Source organism: Micromys minutus (genome assembly GCF_963924665.1).
Source record: "Micromys minutus genome assembly, chromosome: 18".
In the NCBI taxonomy this organism is placed as follows: Eukaryota; Metazoa; Chordata; class Mammalia; order Rodentia; family Muridae; genus Micromys; species Micromys minutus.
This window is the reverse complement of record NC_137953.1, coordinates 2,645,169-2,669,080: the sequence shown is the minus strand read 5'-3', so window position 1 is coordinate 2,669,080 and position 23,912 is coordinate 2,645,169. Positions and strand designations below refer to the sequence as shown.

Sequence of the window (23,912 nt, the reverse complement as noted above, 5' to 3'; positions counted from 1 at the left end):
TAAAAACGCTTTCCCGGGCACTGTACACCACACAGCAAAAGCTTGGCTTTTCTTCTAGACTCTGAATCTTTCTTTCCTTCCTTTGTTTTTGTTTTGTGTTTGTCTGGGGTTAGGGCTTCACTTGTAGCAGAGGCTACCCTAGATTTCACTATGTGGCTGACTTCTAACTTGGACAATCCTCCTGCCTCAACTTTGCAAGTGCTGGGACGGCAGGTGCACACAACTGAACTTGTGTCTCAGTCAAACTGGACCACATTGTCTCGATTCACTTGGGCTGCATAAGGAGTAAGTTCAGGATTTAGCCCTTGAACCAAGTTTCATTAAACCTTTGCCAGGCACCCCAGATCTCAAGCACCCCCAAAACTCCTAGGGATGCTCAGGTCTCCCAAGGCTGAGTGGCTTCCTCCTGCTGCCTGAGCCTCTAAGGACCTGGACAATACATGCTCTACTTTCTAGTGAAATGCTGGATTCTCATTATTTCTCCCACCCCAGGGATTCTCCTGAGTTCCTATAACAACCTGGCCAGGTTCCATCTCATTTGACACAGTCATCAAAGGCAGCCTCAAGCCAAAAGAATCAGTTCCAATAAAGCCCTGAGCTTGGCAAAGAGTGTAAGAAGGAAAGAGAGCCAAAGTTCCTGCAGACAGGCCTGGGGGCCCTGCTCGGAGAAGGCTAGAAGTAATGTTTAACTCTGGGCCTGTACGGTGGAGTTGACCGAAGTCTTGCTCAAAGGTCCTGTGGGATAGACAAGGCCCCAGCCACCTGTGTAGAGAGGCCACAGGAGCTGATGCTCTAGGGTATTCAAGGCTTGGGACTCAAAAGAAATGTCTCCCTGTTGCGGCCACAATATTATGGTGCTTGGCAGAAGGCCCTTGAGGAGGAGGAGTGCGAGAGGTCAGTGCTGGGTGAGCTTGGCAGGAAGTCTTTTCAACCAGGAAAAAACAGGCAGCCAGCCCCTGAATGTATAAAATCTCTGAGGGGCCCAGCTGGCTTTAGGGAAGCTGCTAGGCTATCTATGGCCCTGGCCTGAAGCCCCAGGCTAGAAGCAGACTGGTCAACCATGCTGCTTCCTAACTCCCCATCGCCAGTCCACCTGCCTATAGCCAGCATACCTCGAAGAGCCTCTCTTTCTATTCCATGGGGGTATGTATGGTCCCGAGGCCCTCTGCAAACTCATGCAATAGCAGATGTGCTTTAGCAGCAGACTACTGGCAAGAACAGCATCTTGCCCCTCTGGGCCTGCTGGAACGCTCTAAGCAGAGATGAGCAGGAAGCAAAAAGTGCAGGCTTGGAGGTTGGGGGAGCTGGGTCGGAGGCAGAGAGTCCTGGGAAATAAAGGATATAAAAAGGGGAGCGGGAGCTGGGTAGGTGGTGCGCATCTGTAATCCTATCACTCCAAAGGGGAAAGCGTGAGAATTGCGAATCCAAGGCTAAGCTCGGCTTCACGGTGAGTTCGAAGCCACCCTGTGCTACATGAGACTCTGCATCAGAAAAATAAACAAGAGGTGTCCCAGAGACCTCCCAAAACAACTCGGGCTACTGCCATTGCTCTTGACTGACCACCAGAACTTGATGGTAAGACAGTATTCTGAAAAAAACCACACAGGCCACAGGACAGGGAGAAATCAAGTCCGTACAGATCACCAAGCTTCCTCCCTGCTGGCTAGCTCTCAGAAGGTGACACACAGGCTGCTGGGAAAGAAAAGTCATCAACAGTTTTACTTAGTCGTGAACTCCAGTAGCAACCTTTAGGGCAAGATTTGCCTATGGGTACAGTAGTGGTATAGATGTCAGAAGGGAAACCACCTGCTTTCTGGTTGCTTGGAAACCCATTCCTCGGGAGGAAACCCACGTCTGGTGCTGTAAACAAGGCCAAGACCAAGGCTGGGGAGTTTATAGGCTTCATGGATGAAAGTGCTACTCTTTTGCTAAATAGACATTATCAAGCCATTTTCTAAAGTCCCATCTCTACCTATAGATTAGTGCAGCTCTCAGACTTCATCAGAGAAGTTTCTTTCTGTATCGATGGTAACTTGAAAACTCACAGCTGGTCTAAGGGCAGAGAATAAGTATCTCAGACATAACTGGGACATCTCTCTTAAGCCCCGACCCCATGGCTCAGGCACCGTCACTGAAGAAGCAGGGAGGGGACAAAAGAGCATCTTCTTGACATGACAGGCTGCTGCTTTCATGAGATCACAGCAGTTCCAATTGCTTGCACAAGACCTGTACAAGATTAACATTCCAACATGGAGGTGGCTCATGAATTGATAAACCCTAACCCCTAGCAAAGGCGTTATTGATTGTTGATGGCTTCTGGTAAAGGGAGAGTCCATTTTCTTTAAGGGCCTCTGTGAGTTGACCATGCTCTGGTAGCTGGCCACACACCTGTAATCAGTGGGTTATGTTTTTTAAATGATAGATAGTGGGGTAGTTTGAATAAATGAGACTTGTATATTTGCATGTTTTGGTGCCAGATTGGTGAACTCTCTGTAAAGATTAGGAGGTTTGGCTTCTTTTGGAAGAGGTGTATTCTTGGGAGTAGGCTTTAAGGTTTCAAAAGACCACATCAAACCCAGTCTCTCTCTCTCTCTCTCTCTCTCTCTCTCTCTCTCTCTCTCTCTCTCTCTCTGTGTGTGTGTGTGTGTGTGTGTGTGTGTGTGTGTGTGTGTTTCTGTGGATCAGGATGAGAAAAGGTCTCAGCTGTTGCCCCAACACCATGCCTGCCTGCACGCTGCCATGCTTCCCATGATGATAATGGACTAAACCTCTGGAACTGAAGGCAGCCCCAATTCAATGTTTTCCTTCTAAGAATTGCCTTGCCATAAGATCTCGTCACCAGAACAGAACAGTGACTAAGACGGAGCACGAGGCTGGAAGGGTGTGGGAGGAGGATCTGAGAGCAGTTAAGTGGAGGAGTTGGGGTAAAGATCAAAACTGGATGCATGTATGAAATTCTCAAAGAATGAACGTTTTATTTCTGTTTCTTTCAATGGGGTCTCTCTCTGCATAAACCCAGCTGTCCTGAACCCACTATGTAGACCAGGCTGTCTTCAAACCCACAGAGATCCAAAATAATCTTTCCTGGAACCACAACCTATCTCCAAATAAAGTGCAAATTTCTTAAAACCTCAGTGACGGCATTCTTCATTGTCAGCTTGACCAGATCTGGCCTTAACCCAAACTGTAGGGTGTCCCTGTGGGGAATTTTTCTTGATTGGATCATTCTAGTCAAGAGGACTCACCCTAAATCCAGATCCTCTGAGGTGGAAGGCCCACACTAAACCCGGACCACACCTTCCAGTGGCAATCTGTATACAAGACACACAGGAAGCACTTCTGGCAGATTCATTCCTTCACTGGCCTTAGAGCCTACACCTTCAGGTGTCCAGTATATATGGGAACCAGCTGAGGCACACAGCCTTGCAGACCAAACAACTACTAGAGACTTAGACTTTCTATTGGGAGACAGCCATTGTTGGAGTAGTCAGACCACTGCCTGACAGTAAGGCACAGTAGTAAGTCTCACTTATGTAATATATATTCCTCCTGCAGTTCTGTTTCTCTAGAGAACCTGGATTAATACACCCTGTGCATGGGGCTGGAGAGATGGTTCAGCAGTTAAGAGCACTGACTGCTCTTCCAGAGGTCCTGAGTTCAATTCCCAGCAACCACATGGTGGCTCACAACCATCTGTCATGAGATCTGATCCCTCTTCTGGTGTGTCTGAAGACAATGACAGTGTACTCAAATACATAAAATAAATCTTTAAAAAAAACACACCCTGTACAGCTAAGCAGGAGTACCAGAAGGAATCAAATATATAATTTACTATTGACTCTCCAGTATAGATAGCACAAGATGGTAGCAGGAGCATCTGGTTGAGAGCTGAGGAAAGGGGGGAGAGGAAGGTGAAGGGAGAGGGTGGGAGAAGAGGGGAATAGAGAATAGAGAAGAGGGGGAGGGAGGGAGAGAGGGAAGAAGAGGAGGAGGAAAAGGGAGGGGATATAAGGAGGGGGAGAGAAAAGAGAAAAGGAGAGGAGGTGGGAAGAGAGGAAGAGGAAGAAGAGACAAAAGGAAAGATAAGACCCTTTCTACTACCATTTAAAACTGAACCCAGAGCCTCTGGGATGGTTCATTAGGTAAAGGTACTTGAAACCAGGTCTGGTAACCTTAGTTTAACACTCAGAATCCACATAGTGGATGAAGAGAACTGAGTCCCAGAAGTCCTCTGACTTCTACTCACACGTACAATCATACACAATAAATTAAAAAAAGAAAAGAGCCTAACAATGGATACATAGGATGTGTCAGGCAGACTGGGAGGGCTGAACAGGACTGACTGGGATGGGGGAACTAATAGGCAGTAGGGCTCACAGCTGCCAGGGAAGTCTGAGGCTCACACCACTTCCTGTCTTGACCATTCCATAGTGATGCTTGTCTCAGGGCTGGCCTTGTGTCTGCTAAGAATTTTGGGCAGAGGAACTCAGAGGCACAGTGCTGCAAGCAGTCTACAGGCCTCCTCTTGACGTGTTCTAGTTTCCTTTCTGTTGCTGTCACAAACACTCTGGACAAAGGCAAGGTAGAAATGAAAGGATTTAATGGGCTTCATTTCCACATAACAGTCCATCACAGACAGAAGTCAAAGGCAGAAAACAGGGAAGGATGTTGCTTGTTGGCTAAATCTCCGGCTTACTCACTAACAGGCCGATGCTTAGCTAGCTTTAATGTACAGCCCATGAACACCTGCCTAGGGATAGTGCCACCCACAGTGGACCCAGCCCTCCGGCATCAATTAAGACAGTCCCTCATAGACATACCAATACACCAACATGATCTAGGCAATTCTACAAACAAGGCTTTTCTCTCATATGACTCTAGGACAGCAGCTCCCAACCTGCCTAAGGATTCCTGCTGCAACCCTTAATGCAGTTCCTCATGGTGTGGTAACCCCAACCAGAAAATTATTTCATTTACTACTTCATAACTATAATTTTGCTACTGTGAGGAATAATGTTAGTATCTAATATGCAGGATATTTGATATGTAGCCACCATGGGGGGGGTTGTGACCCACAGGTTGAGAATGGTTGATAATTAAAGGTAACTTGGTCACCATCCCAAACCCTTTTTTCCACCTTCCCAGGACAGCAGGCTAAACTTAGTCAGCAAAGTCCTTGTCACCCACTGGCTAGGAGCCATGTTCTCCAAGGCCAGAGGAAGAAAGAACCAGAGACATACAGTTTTCCCCAAAGCTGACCTCCAGTCATCAAAGGACCAAGGAAATACATTGGTACATTCTGCAGGAGGATTGGTGGTACATTCTGTAGGCAGCCGATGGCCATATGCGCAAGAGCTTTAAAAAATCAACTCTCTTAGTTAGGGTTGTACTGCTGTGAGCAGACACCATGACCAAAGCAAGTCTCATAAAGGACAACAATTAATTGGGGCTGGCTTACAGATTCAGAGGTTCGGTCCATCATCATCAAGGAGGGAACACGGCAGCATCCAGGCAGGTATGGTGCAGGCAGAGCTGAAGGTTCTACATCTTAATCTGAAGGCTGCCATCAGAAGACTGACTTCCAGGCAGCTAGGATGAGGGTCTTAAAGCCCACACCCCCAGTAACACACCTACTCCAACAGGGCCACACTCTCTAATAGTGCCACTCCCTGGGCTGAGCGTATAAAAACCATCACACTAACTATGGCCTAAATTATACTAAAGGAGAGGAGAGTATGGCCTGCTGAAATGGCTCAGTAGTTAAGAGCATATGTTGCTCTTGCAGAAGTCCTGGGTTTGGTTCCCAGCACCTATCATGTTCAGTGTGATGGGTATCACAAAAATGCATGCAAATAGACAAAACCTTGACATGCAGTTTTGATAGGTGTGTGTATGTACCTGTGTATGTGCATGTGTGTACCTGTGTGTACATGTATGTGCTTGTGTGTGCATGTGTATATGTGTATGTGCATGTATGTATATGCATATGTGTATGTGTGTGCATGTGTATATGTGCATGTGTGTATATGCATGTGTGTACCTGTGTGTATATGTATGTGCTTGTGTGTGCATGTGTATATGTGCATGTATATATATGCATATGTGTATGTGTGTGCATGTGTATATGTGCATGTGTGTATATGCATGTGTGTACCTGTGTGTACATGCATATGCACGTGAGTGTATGTGTATATGTGTATGTGCATGTTTGTGTGTGCATGTATGTGTACATATGTGTGCGAGCCACACATGCGGACCCATTATGTGCATGTGCAGAAACCAGATGAAGATATCAGGTGCCCTGCTCTGCCATTGTTCCTTTGAGATGGGATCTCTCACTGAACCTGGAGCTAGGCTGATGAACAAGCCCCAGGAGTCCTTCTCTGCCTCCGGCGCTGGCACAGAGTCCACGCCTGTCTTGTGACATGAATTCTGGAAACCATGACCTCACGCTTGCCCAGTGAGCACTCTTTCCCAGGGAGCCATCTTCCCAGCTTCTTGGGCATTTAAACTTACAAACCCATCAGAGGGCCAGGGAGGTGGCTCAGCAGGGAAAGGCAGTTACTGCCAAGCCTGACAGCTGAGGTGTCCCCAGGCCCCACATGGTAGGACAGAACTGAGTCCATAAGTTGTTCTCTGACCTGACATTTGCACTGGGGCACATAAACACAATCTCTGCCTCCCTCCACCCCCACAAACATATAAAATAAAATGTGTATAATGTTAATTTTAAAAAGGAATTTGTTATAAAACAATTTTGGATATATATAATATTTTATGTATTAAAAATAAAGACAAATTTACATACTGATGAAATATAGGTGTTGGGAATTAGTTCTAATGCTTTGTCTTAATTTGGCTACCAAAGCCACACTTCCAGGTCTGAGGGTTCCTGCCCCCAGGTGGTTTTGATTGGTAATAAAGATTTACAGTACAGCCAATGACTGGGCAGGGAGGTGGGGGTGGGACTGAGAGGAAGAGGAAGAGGAAGAAGAGGGAATCACCATGACTCATAGGGAGAAGAATCAGATTTCAGAGCTGTAGGAGAGGAAGTCCAACAATGTATAAAGGAAGAGAATGTGGCCTGATGGGGTGGCTTCCCAAAAGGTAACAGGGCAGCAAAGATAAAATATAGATTTAGAAGGTGTGATATTCCCAGAAATATCAGAGGGAAGTATGTGCTAGCAGTGGGGAGGTTTAGAAATGTCCAGTCATTGAGCTAGTCAAGGCATATCAAAATTAGCTGGTGTGTGTGTGTGTGTGTGTGTGTGTGTGTGTGTGTGTGTGTGTGTGTGTGGCCTTCATTCACAAATCTAGAGAGCTCTTGGGCGGGTGCATACATGAATGACACCTCCCCAGCAAAAAAAAAAAAAAAAAATGGTTTAAACAATTCACCACTACATGAAGATGTTTATTTTTATAAAGGGGTGAAATCTCAGTAGGGTATAGCATGCACACCTGTGGTGCCAACATTCAGAAGGCAGAGGCAGGAGGATTGCTGCAACTTCCAACCCAGCCTGGTCTACGGTGTGAGTTCTAGGCCAGCGGGGTCTACATAAATGAATTCCAGGTCAGAAAAAGCTACATAGTGAAACTCTCTCCAAAAAAAAAAAAAAAAAAAAAAAAAAAAAAAAAAAAAAAACTAATAATAACAATTCTAAATCTTAGCTGGGTATCTGGTGTGGCTGAATGTAGAACATCTTCCACAGTTTCCAGAACTGACAGATATTTGACTTTATAAGGAATCCTGAGTTCATCACTTCATATAAATTTTACATACTGCAAAATGGCAAAAGTATGTTTTAGGGCCATTTAAAAATTTCTAGGAAGTGCCCTAATTCTACTAAAATTCATTTAATGATTTTTAATTTTTTTTTATTTTTGAGCTTTTGTTCATGCCTAGATTGCATGTTCTTTCTCACAATTTAATGTTTATTTTTAAATGAAACTCAAGTCAACTCTAGGAATTTTTGCACTTGTGTATGTATGTATGTGAATGCATGTGAGTGGGGTGTGTAAGATCTTTGTGTGTGTGTGTGTGTGTGTGTGTGTGTGTGTGTGTGTGTGTGTAGTCCAGAGGTGAGGAGCTGTCTTAGTTAGGGTTTTACTACTGTGAACAGACACCATGACCAAGGCAAGTCTTATAAAAGACAACATTTAATTGGGGCTGACTTACAGGTTCTGAGGTTCAGTTTAACATCATCAAGTCAGGAGCATGGCAGCATCCAGACCGGCACGGTGGAGAAGGAGCTGAGAGCTCTACATCTTCACCTGAAGGCCTCTAGGAGAAGCCTGGCTTCCAGGCAGCTAGGATGAGGGTCTTAAAGCCCAGGTCCACAGTGACACACCTACTCCAACAAGGCCACACCTCCTAATAGTGCCACTCCCTGGGCCAAACATTTAAATCAGCACTGAAGCCATCCACCTTGTTTTCTGACAGTCTCTCACTGATCTTAACGACAGGCCAAGCTGGTTGGCCAGGGAGCCTCAGGAATCTGCCTCCACAGCGCCACATTTACAAGGACAAGTCCCCGAACTCTCTGCTTTTCACACGGGTGCTGAGGCTCAGACTCAGTCCTTACACTTGTGTGGAGAGCACGTGACTAAGTATGCCATCCTCCCAGACCCCAGCCTTCAATTTTTAATCAAATATTCTAATGCAACCGAAAGACATGCTGTAACAGGGAAATATGAAGACTTTGTGCTGTGGCTAAACTATGAGTCTCTAGAAACAGAACCCTCTGTGTATACAGTAAAGACATGGTGATTCACGGCACACAATAGTCTGGAATCCTATCTGAGGTGTTGGGCAGCGTTTGCTGGGGTTGTGTGACGTGAAGGGTGTGAACAATGCAAAGTATGCCTGTCGGGTGTTCAGACCCAAGCTGCAGGGAAGGTGCCAGATAAATGGTTACCCTGTGGAGTCATTGCAGGTTTGATTTTGAAGTTTTAGTTTTTATATTGTTCGCAGACCATTTTGTTACCAAAATTTTCACAACCTCCACACTCACTTCTCTCTATGAGGGTCACAACCCTTCCGTGTGTGTGTGTGTGTGTGTGTGTGTGTGTGTGTGTGTGTGTGTGTGTACATGTGTCCGAGAGCTTGAGTGTGTAAACTTAGTGTGTATGTGGGGGTCAGAGGTCATTTCCGGTGTCTTTCTCTATTGCTCTGTGCCCTCCTTCTCCAAGACAGAGTCTCTCTGAACCCGGAGCTCGTGGACTAACTACAAATGTGAACAGCAAACCCCAGGGATCCCCCTCTTCTCCATTGCTGGGGACCAACCTCAGGTCCTCATGCCAACTGAGCCATGTCTTCAGCCCCAGCAGGTGACTCTGAGAGGACACTAATGTCCTGCTTCTGAGAACCTCTCCTCTGCAGTGCTAGTGTCCACCAATGAACCTGACCAGATCTGCTGCTAAACGGAGTTGCACCAGGGTGCTCATGACTCTATTAGACCCAGAAGGACCTGGGAGACAGGGAAACACTCGAGCATTTCTGTGAGGACCCTGTGCAGAAGATTCCCAAAGCCAGGGAACGTTGTCCTGATGTCAGGCTGGCTCCCAGAGGTGATGCTTCTGGCCAGGCATCTGTCCCTGGTGGGCAGCCTCACCAGGGAGGCAGAATCGAGGGAGGCACGGACCATGAAGCAAAGAAACCTCTGACGCCATGAGCTAAAGCAAGTCTTTCCCCTTGAAGCTATTTCTACTGAGTAAGATGGCCTCACAGCAACGGCCATGGAACCACTAAGCCCACATTTTAGTAAAACCAGACTTGCAGACTGTTTATAAACGTTATTATTTCTCATTGTATGCACATGCTAAGATGTGTGTGTGTGAATGTCATAGGACAGCTGTGTGGATTTGGTCCATGTCTCTCACTTTTTCTTAAAAGTATATCCAGGGCCTGTACTCAGTTTACCAGGTTTGCACTATGAGAGCTGTGGCGGAGGAGGGACCTAGCCAGCCCCTGTGCACTCATTTTCTTCCTGTTCAAGGCATTAGAATCTACCCGCCTATCCTCTCAATGCCAAACCTGTCCAAGCACAGCCAGTGGTATTTCTCTAAGCCAGGCACTGTATGCAAATCCGCAGCAGATTCTCACTGCCCACAGTGACTTTACCCGCCTCAAACCCAGATTTGCCGTCTCTCAATGAGCCCTATGCCTTCCTGTGTAATGGCATTTAGAACCCAGGGCCTAAATGCTGGTGTGTTCAAAGGTACTAGAGTGTCACACCTTAGCCCTTTTAGTGAGCAAAACCAGAAAACTGGGAAATGTACTAGATGTGCGTGTGTGTGCACATGTGGTGTGAAGTCTTGGCTTCACACTGATGTCCCTGGTTCAAATGCAATACCCCAGGCCCTTCCTCAGGGTATAATCTTCCTGTTCCCACAGTGACAGCCCCAGGTCCCAACATCAGTAGTTACTTGGGGTTGTTTGTTTTATATTTAAACTTTTTATTCTTTTTTTGCGTATATGCATGTATGTATGTGAGTGTGTTTGGTGCTGTGGAAATCAAAGAGACCCCTAGACCCCCTGGAGCTGGAATTAGACAGTTGTGAACCCTTCAGCTGAATTTGGGACCTCTGGAAAAGCATTGAGCCACTTCTCCAGCACCAATGTTTGTTGTTTGTTTGAAGATTTGTTATATATAATTACATGGTAGCTGTCTTGAGACACACCAGAAGAGGGCATCAGATCCCATTACAGATGTTTGTGAGTCACCACCTGGTTGCTGGGATTTGAACTCTGGACCTCTGGAAGTGCTCTTAACCGCTGAGCCGTCTCTCCAGCCCCCAGTTTGTTTGTTTGTTTTTAACAGAATTCGATGTACTTGAGACTAGGCTGGACTCCTGGTGCTTCTTCTGTCCCCTTCCCAGAGCTGGGACTGCAGGCTTGAGCCACCACCCCTTCCCCCAACTATAGTTCCGAACTGCATTGATGTTAGTGCTGAGTGGGTGTTAGTAACATTTCTGAGGCTGAGAGATGGCTCAGCAGTTAGGAGCTTCTCTTCCAGAAGACCCAGGTTCAATTCACAGCACCTACATGATGGCTCACAATTGTCTATATATCCTTGTCTCTGTAGGCACCAAGCAGACACATTGTGCATAGACATGCATACAGGCAAAACACCCATGTGGACACACACACACACCACCCCCCACACACATACACATATGCACACGCACACACACTATTTCAGCTTATACTTCCTGTTTTCAACACGATCATTTATTAAAGAATTTATTATTTAAATAACCAACTCATGCCACTTTCAGATAAAATTAGGATGAACTTAGACCTAGGTGTGTTGTCTCATGTTGGGAGGCAAAGGCAAGAGGATCATCATGTTTTCAAGGCCAGCCAGGGATACATAATGAGTTCCAAGATAGCCTATGCTACAAGGTGAGAGGCCGTCTTTAAAGAGAAAGAAAAAACAAAAAAAAACCAAAACAACAACAACAAAAAAAAAAAAAAAACCAGAAAACCCAGCTGTGGTGGTACAGAACTTTAATATCAGCACTCAGGAGGCAGAAGCAGGTAGATCTCTGTGAGTTCAAGGCCATCTTAGTCATCATGGTGAGTTCTAAGCCAGCTAAGGTGGCATTGTAAGAAACTGTCTCAAAATAAGATAACAATAAGAACAAATTCCATTATGAACTGGGGAAGACACCTGTCTACAGCCCTAGAACTCTGGAAATGGAGCAGGAATTCAGGAGTTTAGGGGTGGTGTCAGCTACATTGTGAGTTCTGAGGACAGCCTGGGCAATGTATCCAGCTCCAAGCTAACCTGGACTAGAATGTGAGACCCTGTCTGTCTCCCCTTCTCCCTCACAAACAAACAAAAAGGTGTCCTGTAGCCCAGCCTTGCCTCCAGAGCTCTAGACTGCATTCCGTGCCCCCCTGGAAAGACATGACATCTCTCGTGGGTCTCCGTAAGCTTCCTTTGCTGAGCTGGATGCCGCTCACTGTACCCTGGACAAAAGACTCGGTCCTCCAGGCTCTCAAATAATCTCCTCGCAGCAGCTTCCTGACCCATATTGACTGTGCCAAGGCTTCCTCGGAGTCATGGAGGGACCGTTGTGCAGTTACAACTTTCTCCGACAAGAAATGAGTTCAGCAGAGCCCAGCCTCACCTCACTGTGCACCTCCTATGCCAAGCTTCCAGCTCACCTGTCTTCCTGCTCCCCTTCTCACTGTGTGCTGCTCTTCTTCCTCCTCCCCCTCTCCCCTTTTAGAATCAAAAAGCACAATTCCCCACCCCCACCCTCACCCCCGCCGTCAAGCAAAGCCACCACCTCCTTCTCTGAAGCTAGTTCAAGGCATGCTGAGAACAAAGACAGCCTTCTTCCTAAGAGAAATTACTGGATAAAATTGCCTCTGCCTCATTACACATACAAGGGTTGGGATCTTTTTAAAGCTTGGCCAGTTATAAATTGCAAGCCAACAGCTGCAAAACCTTCTGAAGACGATTCTATCTGCAGACTCCAAGACTGCCTCAGATCTGGGGCTGCAGGTGGCTCAGGCTGCCTGGAATCTTCCCTCTCTGGGGACCTCCAGCCTACACGGCCACCTTCTCATGTCCTTTACTGTCCTCCTGCCCTCAGATCTCCAGCTATGCAGTCACTCCACACTGCCTCCCAGGACACCAGCCACAGGCCTGAGAGTATAGAAGGGTGCTGTAGACATGAGTCCCAGTATGGGGGCCTCAAGGGCGGCACGGCATGTGTCCTACAGCCCAACAGAGCTCACTGAGGTCAGAGCCTCTTTCCTCTCAGTGCCTTTGTTTCTGGTGAAGGCCCAGATTGCTGCCTTGCTGGGCCTGCAGGTTCATGTGGGGTCCTTGCAGACTTTGAGGGATTCAAGATTTTCCTGAGAATACAAACTTCCCAAGAGGCCCACAGGTGCTCCTAGAAACAATCCTCAACTCCTGTGTGGTGGTGAAGGGAAAGGTCTGGAAGACCATCACACACCTATGAGGGAAGAGAACGTGCACCGTCCGAACAGTATCTTCGAGCTGCTGTTGCCTGGCCTGGGTTCATTTCTAATTAGCAAGCATCTATGTTGCTTTGACATCTTAACTGCTAATGGGAAAGGGAGGCATGAGGCTCGATTATTATTAATTAATACTAAGTAACCAGCCCCAAATGGGTTGGTATTATATAGAGAAGTTGTGGTCTTTCAAATGCAAGAGTTCTGCTAGGCATGGTAGTGCATGCCTGTAATCCCTGCACTGTGGAGCAGAGGCAGAAGGATTACAGTGAGTTCAATGCCAGCTTGAGCTGCCTAGTGAGTTACAGGTCAGCCTAGACCCTTTTTTATATAATTAATTAATTGGTTAATTAATTAATTAATTAAAAAAATAATCAAAACGAGTAACAGCAACAAAAAAGCAAAGATTTGAAGGAAGATGTAGAGGACGAAGTCAACAGCAAAAGAAATGCTGAGTATGAGAGGGACGAGGGTGTCCTTGGAGGAGAAGGGGTGAGCTCCAGCTCAGGTGGCCCTGCAGCGCCTCCTCCATCCTCAATGCCTCCGTGCTCCTGCAATCTGAGGAGCTCTGACGGGCCTCCCAAGTCCATCCATTCCCCCACAAGACCTCCAACTCCAGCATCAACATCTCCAGCTTTAAGTTAAGCACTGGCCTCTGTTTAATCCTTACAAGCAAGTGGCATTTCTGTCGGAATTTCAAAATTATAATTGTATCTGGTTTTGGATAGTTCTAGGACATTCTGGAATAAAATATTACTGGGCTCAGAGAGTAGTTTTCAAATTTTATATAGTTACCTCCATTATGGAGAATCCAAAGTCTAGGTGCTCAGCCGACTTGGCCTTTTAGAGATGGTAAGCCACTAGGGCCAAAAACGTCAGATAGCAAAATGTCCAGGCCTCATGTTCTTGCCATACGTTCAATCACCACACTTCATGTTCTAGGGTGCTACCCAGGTACACTAGGGGTTGGTTTAAGGTCCATGTACCCAGAAAGCCTTGTACTTTTTCCCATCATGCCTTTTGGGTTAGTGATACAGAAATGTGTTGAGGTCTTTCAAAATATAAGCAGGAAGATTATGAGTTTGAGGCTTGACTTGGGCTCATGAGTTCCAGGCTAGGCCGGAGCTGCACAGCAAGACCCTGTTCCAAAAAACACAAAACAACAACAAGAGAAACCCCACAAACACAAACAGACAACAGCAACAAAGGCAAGATTTGAAGACTTGGCTTCGGAGGAGTCCACCCTGAGGGCTATGGCTCCTCGCCAGACAAAGCGGTACAGGGCAGTTCTGGCAGTCAGGAGGCTGCCTCCGAGGCCCAGTAAGGAGTCTCAGGGAGCAGAACATTTAGGATGGAGCTCAGTTCTGCTGCTGGCTGAGTGGTCTTGGACAAGTTCTGAAACTCAGATTATTTTTTTTAACAGAAATGCACACCGGTTGAGCACCAAGTCTGCAGGCAAAAGCTCTTAATCAGCTCCAGGGCAGCACCGCGTGCTTGCTGTGCACGTTGGCCAATACTCTTCATCTGTAGGATGGGTAATAGCAGCCTCTAGTGGGACAGGTCTTCGTGTTTCTGATAAGATGAAGAATGTGGACTGTTTATAGCCACCACAAAGTTATGGCAAATGTTTGAGAGGGACCAAGATATCCACTCGCTGTGAGCATGGCAGAGGCCCATGGGTATGAAATCATGACATGGAACTACAAAAATATGTGTGCTATGTTTTAAATAAAACTACAGCACTGGTGAGACAGCTCAGGAGCAAAGGCACTAACATGTCTGATGAGCTGAGTTCCATCCCCAGAAGGAGAGGACACGTTCCCGTAACTGGCACCGTAGTTCACATCTCTTGATATACCTACACATTAAATAAATAAACATCACACAAACTAAGGGCGCTGGAGAGATGGCTCAGCACTGCAGTTCAATCCCAGCACACCTAGTTCATCAGCTCACAAGCATCTGTAATTCCAGGGTGATGACATCTTCTGGCCTCCTCAGGCACCAGAACACACGTGGTGAACTTCACTCACACACGTGCACACACATACATGTAAATATAAAGAAATAAAAATACATCTTTTAAATAAATAAAACTAAAAGCACAGACTATCTTGTTCAGCACGTGCTTAATACATGTGTGTTATTTAGATGAATATGAATCCCCACATTTGTTTTTCAGACTCATAGGAAGAGACACACTTCTTAGGTTGCCTCTGCAAAGAATTATTTCTTCAGTTTAATAATACAAATTGCTTCTCAGGCTTTTGGTTAAGGTCGAGAGATAACAGCAGCAAATGTCACGTGAGGAAGTGGAACCATCAGAAGAGTCACACGTTGTTGATGGGAGTGTCACACGGAGAGCCACTTTGAAAAGCAATATCCACATATCCAGATGGCTTGATCCCACCCACAACCCTACTATACTGGAGACCTAACCCAGGGTCTTGCACATGTAGGAGAGTACTGTATTACTGAGCCCCACCTTGGGCCCTGTTTGAACTTTTATACTGAGTATATAATTTACATAATTTCCCAAAAAGTTAAACATATTATTTTCCACACTTGCTTTATAAGCTGGCCATCTTGTTCTCAAGGCCAACTTGGTTTACAAAATAAGTTCCAACGTATCTAGGGCTACATGGTGAAACCCTCTCTCAAAAACAGAGCAGAAAGAGAAAGAAGAAAGCATGCATCCACAAAAAGGACTTTCATAGCAACTTCATTAATAATAGTCAAACACTGGAAAAGATGTCTGCTAACAAGTCAAAGGACAAACAAATTCTTGAGCATCTTTTCAGTGGGACATTTCGCAGCATTAAGAGGAGGCTGACTGACTGACAGACACGGGTGAACATCAGAGCACACGCTAGAGGAACGAGGTAGCTGCGGAATTCTATTAGCACCGCAGTCTAGAAAGAGCTAATAGAGGTCAATGGGAGCTTTGTACTGGCTGGTTCTGTGTCAACTTGATACAAGCTGGAGTTATCACAGAGAAAGGAGCCTCGGCTGAGGAAATGCCTCCATGAGATCCAGCTGTAAGGCATTTTCTCAACTAGTGATCAATGGGGGAGGGCCCAGCCCACTGTGGGTGGAGCCATCCCTGGCCCAGCCCATTGTGGGTGGAGCCATCCCTAGCCCAGCCCATCGTGGGTGGAGCCATCCCTGGCCCAGCCCATTGTGGGTGGTGCCATCCCTGGGCTGGTAGACCTGGGTTCTATAAGAAAGCAGGCTGAGCAAGCCAGGGGAAGCAAGCCAGTAAGTAACATCCCTCCATAGCCTCTGCATCAGCTCCTGCTTCCTAACCTGAGTTCCAGTCCTGACTTCCTTTGGTGATGAACAGCGATATGGAAGTGTAAGCTGAATAAACCCTTTCCTCCCCAACTTGCTTCTTGGTCACGATGTTTGTGCAGAAACACAGACCCTGACTGAGACAGCTGGAGACAGAGGGTTGGCAGCACAAGCATAAACCGGCTGCAAGAATGATACAAATGCCTTAAACCCTGTGGGTATGTACACGTTTGCCGAGTGTGTACTGTGCATGTGGAGGTCAGAGGTCACTAACACTGGGTACCTTCCTCAATCATCCGATGCCTTTTTTTTCATAGCAGGGTATTTCAATGTACCCAGAGCTCATCATGTGACTGAGTCTGATTGAGCACCACAGTGATCCTCCTGCCTCTGCCTCCCCAGCTTACTCAAGAAGGCTACTGTACCTGGCATTTTTTTTTTAGGTTCATGTGTCTATGATGTTCTTGTGTGTACAGTTGCACACATGCTTGCATGAGTGTGTGCAGAGGCTGGAGGACAACCACATGTCATCCTTAGGCTTGCCATCTGCCTCCTTTGAAATGGTCTTTCATGGGCCTGGATCTCACTGACTGGAATACACTAGCCCACCAGTGAGGCCCAGGGGTCCTTTCATGTCTGACTGCCCAGCACTGAGGTTAGAAGTATGGGCTGAAACACCTGGCTCTTCACATTGGTGCTGGTGACTGAATTCAGATCCTCGTGTTTATGAGGTAAGCAATGACCAGCTGAGCCATCTTTCACGTGATGGTGGTCATGAATATGTGGCCAAATATGTTCATCAAAATTCATAGAGCTGTACAATTTTAGAGGCAAATAATGCCTTAACAAACCAGACATTAAAAGCTATGGACAAAGGTCATTTAAGAGAGTAGCGATCTGAGCAAGGGACATAATGAAAGTTCCTTTTGCTCTGCTAACCACATCCAGATGGCTTGATCCCCACCCACAACCCTACTATACTGGAGACCTAACCCAGGGTCTTGCATATGTAGGAGAGCACTGTATTACTGAGCCCCACCTTGGGCCCTGTTTGAACTTTTATACTGAGTATATAATTTACATAATTGGTAACAATGATATTGAGGTTTCAATAATAGAAATACTGTTTCTCTCAAAAGGTTACAGTGAGAGCCAATGGAACTGTAAGAGAAAGCTCACAGCAACTGTAGGGAAGACGTCTTGATTGGCTGAGCTAGAGAAACACAGGGATATATGACCTTCCTTTCACCTTGAACCTTTCTTAATCTCTTCACCTCCTCATCCCTTCTCATGACCCAAGCATTCCAAAGTGACAAGGAGGTACAAAGACCTTTCTGCTGGCTGTAACTCACCTCAGAGACAAAGAGTGTTCGGGGATCGATGATGTCCAAGAAGTGCCTGAAGCGACCGTAGAAGGATGTCTGGGGGGAAGGGAGAGAAGAGGAGAGTCAGTCAGAGGCTGTACCTAAGCTCAGGTACTGGTGGCCTCACCCACAGTCCCAAGGTTTCTCCATGTGGGTGATGGAGGCCGCTGAGACCTCAGTCCACATCTCAGAGCTGGGAGTTTCCTAAAATCAACTCAGAACACTGAGATACCACGTGACCTTTGTGTGTGACACCACACCTGTTAATCTCAGCACTCAGGGGGGCAGAGGCAGGAGGATCTCTGTGAGTTGGAGGCCAGCCTGGTCTACAGAGTGAGTTTCAGCACATCCTGGGCTATGCAGAGATTCTGTCTCAAAAGAAACAAACAAACAGAAAAGGTCCATCATGGCTGGGACTGAAGAGATGACTCAACCATTAGGAGCACTTGTACTTGCAGGGGACCTAAGTTTGACTCCCAGAACACACATCAGGTGGCTCATAAGTTCCAGGGGATCCAATGCCCTCTTCTGGCCTCTGTCAGGTCCTGCATTTACATGTGGTGTGCACGAGCGCGCGCACACACACACACAAACGTGGGCAGGCACACACCTTTAATATTTATATATAATTCTTGAACCTTTCCTCCAGGTGTCTCCCATGTTTTCCCCTCCCCCTCCCCCACTGTCCTGAGATCTAGCCTAGCACCCAAGGGCCCCCAGGTACATGGCACCTTCCTTGCTCAGGAACCCCAGGGAGAGCTTGCTCACCCTTCATGGGGCCCCTCCCTGAGATTCTGCTCTGTCTTCAGAGGGCAGCTCCCCACAGGCAGAGCCCAAGTATGGCAGTCTCAACTCACAGCCCAGACCCTCCTTCAACTCACTGCCCTGTTGCCACAGTGAAGCACAGAACACAGGGCCAGCTCCCCTAGCCCTGCCCAGGAGCAGGGGCCCTGGAAAAGGAGGGCTTTGTGCAAAGCAGGCCACAGGCATTCAAACACATTGAAAGGAAACCAAGCAACGGGGCTGCAGGGCCTTCTGCCTGAGGACAAAGCCAACAGGGCAGGACTGAGCTGGGAGGGAGAAGAGAAGGTGTTGGCTAAAGGATGAAGGGGCAAGATGCGAACAGCAGGAGGTTCATGCCTCACTGCACTCTGGGCTCAGCCCCAGAGTCCTCCCCAGAGTCCCACCCTCTGCACAGTGAGGGAAACTGAAGGCTCGATCCCACTCACCCCTCCCTCACCGATTACACAATGCAGTCACTCCTGCCCTTTCCCTTCCCAGTGAAGACCCTGCATGCTTCCCCTGAGGGAGCTTAGGCTCCCAGGCATGCCAAGCCCATTCTTTACTTCCAGCTTTTGCCCACCAGCCATGCCTGCATGGAGCAGCCCCTCCATTCCAAAGCAAGGCCAGATTGAGGGACCCTAAGGGTGTTTACAGTCCTACACCCTCCTTACAGCTTCCCCCTCCACTGAGGGTCTTACAGCTCCCCTCTCCCACTGAGGGTTTTTAGGGTCCCGCACCCTCCAGGAAGGAGTGCTTCAACCTTATCTGGGCAGCCCCTGGAATGTAGAGCAAGGACCTTGATATATGACCCAGGAGCCAAGCAGCACTTATTCCCAGGGAGAAGTGTCTTGTCTGGCCAGCCCTGGAATGTAGGGCATAGGTCCTGAGATGCAACCCACGTTGGCAGCAGCCAATTGAATTAAAAGTCACTAAGCCCACCAATGATTACACGCCTGGTCACCATCACTGTAGCCTACCCGTTACTAAGCATATAAAAACTATACTGACGGAGGGCTCAGGGTCACCTCTCCTCTGGATGTAGGCCACCCCAGTGCACTGGACTAATAAACCTCTTGCTTTTGCATCGATCCCTGACTCAATTTGGGTCTTACAAGATTAAGCCTCAGCACTTAATTCTAAAACAAATATGTTCTTTTCTAAACCTCTATAGCCAAGTGGCTGAAACGTGTCTCCACTTAACACAAACACACACACACACACACACACACACACACACACACACACACATACACAATGCACACTTATGCCTACTGTCCCAGTAAAACTTCATTCCCTAAGATTACAAGGAGAGTCCCCACTGCACTGTTCATGAATGGAGTGAACACCAAGTCAACTTGTGCTTTCAAGCAACAATTACAATATAAAAAATTATTATAATTTCATAAAATACGTGGCATCAGCAAGATTCCAACTTAATAAGCACACACACACACACTTGTGTTACCAGGATTGAATCAGGGCATCATTCATGCTAAGCAGGTACTCCTATCAACTATACCACAGCCCAAGACACATAGACACTAAAAGGTGAATAAAAAACCCAGACAACATCCAATCCCTAAAAGAACCAGGGTTTTCCCCCAAGAAATGTCTGGTTCCAGGGCTGGGACAGGGATGAGATCAAACAAATATACTGTGTGGTTTTACAGAGTGGGAACTTGGGGCTGTAAAGACGCCTCAGAGGTTAAGAGTGCGTGTTGTTCCTGCAGAAGACCTGGATTCAGTTCTCAGCACCCACACAGTAGCTTACAGCTACCATAGCTCCAGTTCCAGGGATCCAACGGTGCACACATACATGCATGCAGGGAGAACACACACACATGAAAAACGATGAGAAATTCTGTATCTGTGAAGTTTCCTGAACGTATGAGTCATAGAATCGATGCTGAAGAATTATGGGTGAATGAATATAACCTGCTCTCAAGCAGCCGAAGTAAGAAGCACCTAAATGCACAGGACAGCAACAAAATCCATCTTGTTTTGTTTTTTCCAGACTAAAGATGTTCTTAGTAGTGGCATGTATGTCTGCTATGTCTCCAGGCTTTCTGGTTACCTCTGCCCCCTGCATTCCTGTGACAAGAACTACAAGGTGACTTGAGTAGATTACAGAAGAGGGGGGCATGGGAGCATAAATCTTTAATCCCAGCACAGGGGATCTTGGAAGAAGATAGATTGCTTTCAGATTTGAGGCTAGTCTGGTCTACATAAGAAGTCTTAGGCCAACCAGAGATGCATAGTAAGACCCTGCCTCAAAAACAGTAATAATATCCTATTTTTAGTGGCTATTATAATGCATTTTTAAATTATTTGTTTTACTTTATATGTATGAAGACTTTGCCCGAGTGTGTACCATGTGCACGCCTGGTACCCGAGGCCAGAAGAGAGAATCAGATCCCCTGGAACTGGAGTCACAGACAGTTGTGAGCCACCATGTGGTGCTGGTAACAGAGCCCCAGACCTTGACAAGAGCAACAAATGCTCTTAACCACCTAGCCATCCCTCCAGACCCTGAGTAATACATTTGATCATAAGCTTTCAAAGACTAGGGGTGTTTAGACGCTCCCTCCTCTTCCTCTTTGACTCCTGGTTTCTACTCACAAACAGACCTGACATGAAATGAATGCAGACTGATAAGCAGCCCACAGTCTTGGGGCTTCCTGAAGGGACCATGGCTGGGTGCAGCTTCAAAATAAAGGGAGGATTAGAAAGCACAGCTGTTCATGGGAGAGGACGGGCAGGGTGCAGGTGAGAATCTTCAAGGGAATGTCCCAAGGGAAGTGACTTCTGGAAGGAAATGTCCCCAGATGGCTTACACCTTCTGACTCACCCTGAGGTGGTCCTGTCCCAAACCTCCAAATCTCTGTTCCTCTCTACCACAGCCACTGTTGGGGTGAGTCCCAGATAAAGCATTTGCTCCTCAGACCTCTACAAAGCCAGGCCGGGAGAAAAGGCACACTGTGCATGCTTAGCATTTGCTCAGAGTCACCAGTAACTGACTACAGAGAAACAGACCAACAAAAAGCTAAAAATACCATGATCAGTGCTCAAAGAAGGTGCCATGAAGTGCGTCAGAGACACCCAGGCCCTTCCTGAGGTAAAGCAGGGAGCATGTCCAGGAAGCTAGGGTGCAGGGGGCAGAGTTCACCAAGCTAAAGGTAAGGGTCAGAAAGTGCACCAGAGGCCTAGATTCTCGCTCATTCGCTGAACTACCTTCTGAAAACCTACTGTGTGCTCCATACTGTGATAGTAATGAGAGGGAAGCCAAGCTCACTTGACCACAATTTTGAGGAAGAATACTCACAGGATGCCTAGTGTTTTAACCGAAGTCTAAGGCTAATGGCCAGAGGAAGGGAAGCAAAGAAGCACAGTATTTTCATTGAAAAGAGACAAAAGTATATATCGATCTGCTATTTGAAATATGTAAAGACCTTTCCAGATCTTTTCAGTAAGTGCTTAGAAATGTAGGCTGGACACTCACAAAAGGGGCCGGAGGGTGTCAGATGCTCTAGAACTGGTGTTAAATGTGGTTGCGAGCTGCCATGCGTGTTCCGGAACTGAAGCTAGGTCCTCCGCAAGAGCAGAGAGAACGTTTAACCGCTGAGCCATCTCCCCAGCCCCGAGTTTCATTCTAAACATTACTAAGACAGCAAACCTCCGACCATCATGATCTTAGAGTTTCTAGGGGATGAGGAGATGGATCAGAAATTAGGACATCTGCCTTCACACACGTATGCTAGGTGGGTGGCCCACATGTAACAACAACCTTGTAAAGGAGAGATGGGGATCCCAAGGCAACCTGGCTAGCAAGAGTAAGCAGATGGCAAGCTCTGGGCTTGATGAAGACCCTACCTCCATGGAGGAATGATGGTGAGGATGGGGAGTGATTCTTGACATCAACCTCAGGTGTCTACACGTGTGGATGCACACCGACACGCATGCAGAAACGTACTTATACATACATGCAAACCACACACACACACACACACACACACACACATACACACAAAATGGGGTAAGGAGGAGGAGGGGCAGAACTAAGTAGCTTCAGTACTTAGTTGCTGGTGTGGGTTCTTATTAGAAACTGATTCCGAGTTAGGTCAACGAAACATGGTTTCCTTGATGAAAAGCTATTTCACCAGTGCCTGTCCCTTTCTGCCTGTTGAATAGAACGCGGTCTTTACTCTCTTGATCTGGTTTCATTGTACTTGCTCAGTACTTTAAAACATACAGCTACCTGCCCCTCCTCCACCCCCATTCAGCCCCATCTTTGCTTAATCACATGGTGCGTTTTTTTTTTTTTTCTTCTCTTTCTCTTCTTCTTTACTGGAAGGATGAGTCAGCGAAACAATCCCTTTCCCTTCAGAAGCTGGTGAGTCAGCTCCCCCGTGGGTAGTACCCCTCCCCCCAGCAACCCCAAGCTCACCCCTTCCCAGGTACCGCCCAGCAAAGCCAGAGAAGACCCTCTAATCCGAGACCCAGCCTCAAAGTCACCGTCTTTGGGAATTATTTGCACAGGATCAAGCTAGAGAGCATTCGGCTTGACCCTTCACCAAATCTGTGAGCAGCCCAGACATCCTCACCACACCAGCACCATGTGCCACCATCTAGGATTTCCTAGGCAGGCCACATCTCTAGGATGCTGATTCCATTGGTCTGGGATGGGCTTCAGACACCAGTATCTCGCTGGATACCTAACCAGGGGCTGGAGAGATGGCTCAGAGGTTGAAAGAGAACACTGCTCTTGCAGAGAACCTAAGTTCAGTTCCCAGCATCCACACTGGGTGGCTCAAAACTAACAGTAACTCTGGATCCAGGGGACTGGATGCCCTTTTCTGGCCCTTGGGGGCCCATATATTCATATACGAAAGCACATGCACATACTTAATTGAAAGGTAACACTTTAAGAAGATACCTGCCCGGCTATTTTGGCAACAGTCAGTTTGTGCACAATGAACAATTGAAAGGCAGACGTAGCTGAGAGAGCAGATTCTAGATGCTCATTCCAAGCAAATTCTCTGAGGAATCACAGCCACATGATTCAGCCCACGTAGGGGTGTGCTCTGCCGCCCTGAGTCTCTCTGAATCCCACAGGCAGACGAAGCCTGCTCAGGTCCATCTTAGGAACCAGCACACATATAACACGCTCTGACCCCAGCCATCTGATCGGGTGAGATTTCCGAAGGATCGAGAGGACTAAAGAAGCCAGGCAGTGGTGGCCCGCACCTTTAATTCCAGCACTCTTGAGTTCGAGGCCAGCCTGGTTTACACAGTGAGTTCCAGGACAGCCAGGGTTACATACACAAACAAAGAACCCACTAAAGAAGTGAACAAACCAGGCTGGAGAGATGGCTCGGTGATCAGAGCCCTGGCCGCTCCTCCAGAGAGAACATGGGTTTGATGCCCAGCACACACATGGCAAATCACAACTGTCTGTAACTCTAGTTCCAAGGGAGCTGATGTCC

General features: G+C 47.1%; 1 protein-coding gene across 4 annotated transcripts in view; it reads right to left on the bottom strand.

Annotated features, from left to right (window-relative positions):
* SFXN5 (sideroflexin 5) overlaps positions 1 to 23,912 on the bottom strand; it is a 119,432-nt gene that overhangs the window by 87,047 nt on the left and 8,473 nt on the right. For all 4 annotated transcript variants that reach the window (XM_080932340.1, XM_080932343.1, XM_080932341.1 and 1 more), the window contains exon 2: positions 17,635 to 17,703. In XM_080932340.1, the coding sequence (XP_080788466.1) occupies positions 17,635 to 17,703 (69 nt within the window). The remainder of the gene's footprint in view (positions 1 to 17,634; positions 17,704 to 23,912) is intronic.